Source organism: Carlito syrichta, unplaced genomic scaffold (assembly GCF_000164805.1).
Source record: "Carlito syrichta isolate Samal-C Ts95f unplaced genomic scaffold, Tarsius_syrichta-2.0.1 Scaffold130480, whole genome shotgun sequence".
NCBI lineage: Eukaryota > Metazoa > Chordata > Mammalia > Primates > Tarsiidae > Carlito > Carlito syrichta.
The window spans coordinates 17,053-21,709 of NW_007074576.1; the positions used below are offsets into that span (position 1 = coordinate 17,053).

Sequence of the window (4,657 nt, forward strand, 5' to 3'; positions counted from 1 at the left end):
CTGCCTCCCGCAGGGCCCGCGGCCGCTGGCGCCGGGGACAAAGGCCTCCCTGGCCCTGAAGCCTTTTGTCTCGTCCAAAGCCCCCTCCAGCCCCGGGCCTGCGCAGCCTGACCATTCCCTTCAAGATAAAGCAATGCCACACGCTCAGGGATTCGAGTTGATTCGCCGGATGTTTCACCATCAGTTCTCCAGACTAAGGACTCAGCTCCCAGCCCCTCCTCCCTCAGACCCGGGAGTCCAGACCCCCATCCCCTGCTCCCTCAGACCTAGGAGTCCAGGCCCAGGCCCTCTGCCTTCAGACCCCAGAGTCCAGGTCCCAGGCCCTCCTCCCTCAGACCCAGGAGTCCAGGCCTCAGCCCCTCCTCCCTCAGATCCCAAGTCCAGGCCTCCAGGTCCTCCTCCCTCGGACCATGGAGTCCAAGCCCCCAAACTTCTGGTCCCTCAGACCCAGGCATCTGGGCCCTGCACTTTAGCCCTCCAGGGCATCACGTCGCCCCTCTACCCTCTGGGTCTAACTTTCCCCTTCAGAGCCTGACCCGGCTGCCAATTCCGTTCAGAGACTTTCGCCCCTCCTCTTCTGGGCTATTTTGGGAGCACCTGTCAGACTGGGATAACTTCTCTGGTTAAACAAACACCAGGGAAGAGGTGGCTGGAAGGTCCATGGTCGAGCAGCTGAGCAGGGGTTGGTGAGGTTGAGACTGGCACACCGCCAGTTGAGAGGCGTCCAAGGCAGGACACCTGTGACACTGCTGAGGGCACTTCTTTCATGTAGCAGTTACTGTCTTCCTGATGATCAGTGTCAGACCCAGTTCAACCCACAAATGCAGGTGGGTCACACAAATTCCACCGTGTAACACCGTCTGTACTAGTCAGTTCGAGACCAGCCTGGACAACATGGCGAGACCTCATCTATACAATAAATAAAAAGTTAACCGGGCTTGGTGGTGCACACCTGTGGTTCCACCTTCTTGGAACACTGATCGCCTGAGCCCAGCAGGTAGAGGCTGCAGTAGCCATGAGTATGCCACTGCAGTCTAGCCTGGGTGACGCAGTGAGACGCTAAAAAAAAAAATCTGCATTAGTCAGTCAAGGAAGTGGTTTTCTAGGCTTCCAGTCCTTATTCCCTCAGACCTGGGAGTCAAGACCCCTAGTCCCTCCTCCCTCAGACCCAGAAGTCCAGACCCCCAGCCCCACCTCCCTCAGACCAGGAGCCCAGGCTCCCAGCCCTTCCTCCCTCAGTGAGACCCCCTGACCCTCCTCCAAGATTCTGGAATCTTGGTCCTCACACTCTGTCACCTGGGTCCCGGTTAATCATCTCTCTCATTCCCTAGACCCAGGACTCCAGACCCCAGTCCCTTCTCTTTCAAACCCAGGGGTCCGGGTCCCCAGCCCCTCTTACTTCAGACCCAGGGGTCCAGGCCCCCACCCCATTTTACCACAGTCCCAGGAGTCCAGACCATCAGCGCCTCCTTCTTCAGACCCAGGAGTCCAGGCCCCCAGCCTCTCCTCTCTCAGTCCCAAGAGTCCAGGCCCCCAGACCCTCCTCCCTCAGTGAGACCCCCCCAGACCTTCTTCCCAAGACTCAGGAATCTTGGCCCTCACCCCCTGTCACCTGGGTCCCTTTCATCAGGTCCTCATCTCTCTCATCCCCCAGACCCAGGAGCCCAGGCCCCAGTGGGAAGGACCCCTAGGTTGCATCATCTGTTCAGGCTGTCCTGGCCACGGTGGCATCCCAGCTCCTGCCAAGTGGGTCAGATATCACAGGGTCAGGCGTGGGTAGGGTAGGGTGATTGGGCGGGTCAGTCTGGGTATAAATACTGGAGCTTCTGCAAGTATCCCCTGAATCCTGGGTGTTCTGTCAGCCTTGGGTCCAGGAGGAAGAGGACCCAGGCGTTCAGGCCACCCAAGGAGCCATCTGCGGATACCAGAATCTCAAACCCATCTCAACATTCAGCGGCTGCAGCCTCACACCCCAGAGCTCGCCTAGGACGTGAGCCATCGATGGGCTGGGACAAGGCCGGGTTCGCGCACCCAGGACTGTGGGTCCCCGTGCTGGCCGTCCTCCTGGCAGGAGCCTGCCAGGCGCACCCCATCCCTGACTCCAGCCCCCTCCTCCAATTCGGGAACCAAGTTCGGCAGCGGTATCTCTACACAGATGATGACCAGGAGATGGAAGCCCACCTGGAGATCAGGGCAGACGGCACAGTGGTGGGGGTAGCCCGCCGGAGCCCCGAAAGTAAGTGTGGGGGAGGGGCTGAGGGAAGAGGGACTGGGGATCAGAGGCCCTGGGGCTGGGACCCAGCGGGCAGGAGAGATCCTCGGGTTGCCTTAGTGCTGTCCTCCCCTAGGTCTCTTGGAACTGAAAGCCCTGAAGCCTGGGGTCATTCAAATCTTGGGAGTCAAGACATCCAGGTTCCTGTGCCAGAGGCCAGATGGGGCCCTGTATGGATCGGTGAGTTTTCTGGCCCGCCCCCTCGCCCACCACCCTTCCACAGGTCATCTTCACTATCTGGGGGACCGGGTCTTGCACATTTGCCAGGGACAGATGTGGTCCTATGTTCTCTGCATACCTCGACCTCACTGCAACTTCTGTAACTGTTGTCATCGATGCTTGCAAGATGAGGAAACGGAGGCTCAAGCGGAGAGATGCCACTGGACTCAGTTGTATGGATGGCCTCAGAGGCCGAGTGTCGTGACTCTGTAACCCCTGCTCCTGACCAGCAAGGCTCCTGTGTGCCTGGCTCATGCCGGGCAAGAGGGACGCTCAGGAAAGCCATGGCCAGTAACATGACCAGGACTTTGGGTGGTAGCCAGACCTCCCTCTTGGCCTTAGAGAGCAATGATGAGTACCTGGGCTAGAATGTTCTTCCTTGTGAAATCCAAACAGGAAAGTCGGCCCTGCAGGACTTCCAGGGAAGTAAAGAAGAAAATCTGCTTTTGGAGTTTTTGTTTGTTTTTTGTTTGTTTGTTTGTTTTGTTTTGTCTTGTTTTCTGAGTCAAGTTCTCACTCCGTGACTCTATAGCCCAGGCTGAAGTACAGTGGCATAGTCACGACCACAGCCATGACCTCCTGGACTCAGGCGATCCTTCCTCCTCAGCCTCCTAAGTAGCTAGAACGGCAGGTGCACACCACCACACATGGCTAATTTTTTTTTTCAGTCAGGGTCTCACTCTGTCGCCCAGGCTGGAGTGCAGTGGCACACTCACAGCCTCCACAACCTCAACCTGCTGGGCTCAGGTGATCCTTCTGTCTCAGCCTTCCAAGTAGCTGGAACTACAGGTGCATGCTACCATGCCCAGCTCATTTTTTGATTTTTGTAGAGATGAGATCTCGCCATGTTGCCCAGGCTGGTCTTGAATCCCTGGGCTCAGACAATCCTCTTTCCTCGGCCTCCCAAAGTGCTGGAATTACAGGCTTGAGCCACTGTGCCCAGTAAGTTTTTTGTAGAGACATGGTCTTGTTATGTTGCCCCAAGCTGGCCTTGAACTCCTGGGCTCAAAGGATCCTCCCACCTCAGCCTTCCAAGGTGTTGGAATTACAGACATGCACCACTGCACCTGCATTTGGAGTTTCGCTTCCTGGAGAAGGGGCTGAAGGTCTGGCCCCTCCAGTCTGAGGGAGGAGAGGCTGGGGACCTGGCCTTCTGGGTCCCGCAGCGGGAGCACATATGGGAATCCTCGTCTCTGACCCCTGTTCTTTGTTCCTCAGCTCTACTTTGACCCCAAGACCTGCAGCTTCCGGGAGCTGCTTCTTGAAGACGGATACAACGTTTACCAGTCCGAGACCCTCGGCCTTCCACTGCACCTGCCCCCCCACCATTCCCCACACCAGGACCCAACCCTCCGGGGACCAGCCCGCTTCCTCCCACTGCCAGGCCGACCCCCCTCTGCGCCAGATCCACCGGGGATCCTGGCCCCCGAGCCCCCCGATGTGGGCTCCTCGGACCCTCTGAGCCTGGTGGGGTCTTCACAGGGCCAAAGCCCCAGCTATGCTTCCTGAAGCCACGGGCGGTGTATCATTGGGTCTCCCCCTCTTTATTTATTGAGTTATTTATCTTATTTATTTTTCTATTTTTCATAAGGTAATAAAAGGCTAAGGAGGATCAGAGTGAACATGTGTGAGTGTTGAGAAAAAAAGCGGGATCCACTTCCTGGTCTCTCAAAACCCCCCTCCCACCTCCCCTCCCACTGCCCAAAGGTCCCAGGTTCCTGCTGGGCCTCAGCTTTCTGTTCTGCTAAGGTGTCCCAAGGGACTGTGGGACTCTCCCTGCCCTTTGATGGACAGGACTTTTCATCCACCCCAACCCACTGTTAGCATCTTGGGACTGACGCCAGGTGGGTTTGTTGTGTTTTGTTTTTTGAGAAAGAAGAATTTATTGAGAGGACAGAGAAGGGGATCCAAGGGAGTTGCCCCTGGGTGGAGTTCTTTTACTTGACTCCGGAATAATTTTTCAGGGTGGCCAGCAAAGTTTTAAAACAGTTTATAAGTGAGAGAAGAGAAGGAAAAAGGAAGATTCTTGGCAGAAGACCTGCCACAGGCAGGCAAGTTTCTGAAAAAGAGAAATCTTAGTCGGACACGGTGGCTCATGCCTGTAATCGCAGAACTTTGGGAGGCCGAGGCGAGAGGATTGCCTGAGTCCAGGGGTTCGAGACCAAT

General features: G+C 56.6%; 1 protein-coding gene across 1 annotated transcript; it reads left to right on the forward strand.

Annotated features, from left to right (window-relative positions):
- Window positions 1-2,001: 2,001 nt before the first annotated feature.
- Window positions 2,002-4,000, forward strand: FGF21 (fibroblast growth factor 21). The gene is made up of 3 exons (XM_008049064.1): window positions 2,002-2,236; window positions 2,349-2,452; window positions 3,710-4,000. Exons 1-3 carry the CDS (start codon window positions 2,002-2,004, stop codon window positions 3,998-4,000), a joined length of 630 nt encoding a protein of 209 aa, XP_008047255.1.
- The last annotated feature ends 657 nt before the right edge of the window (window positions 4,001-4,657 follow it).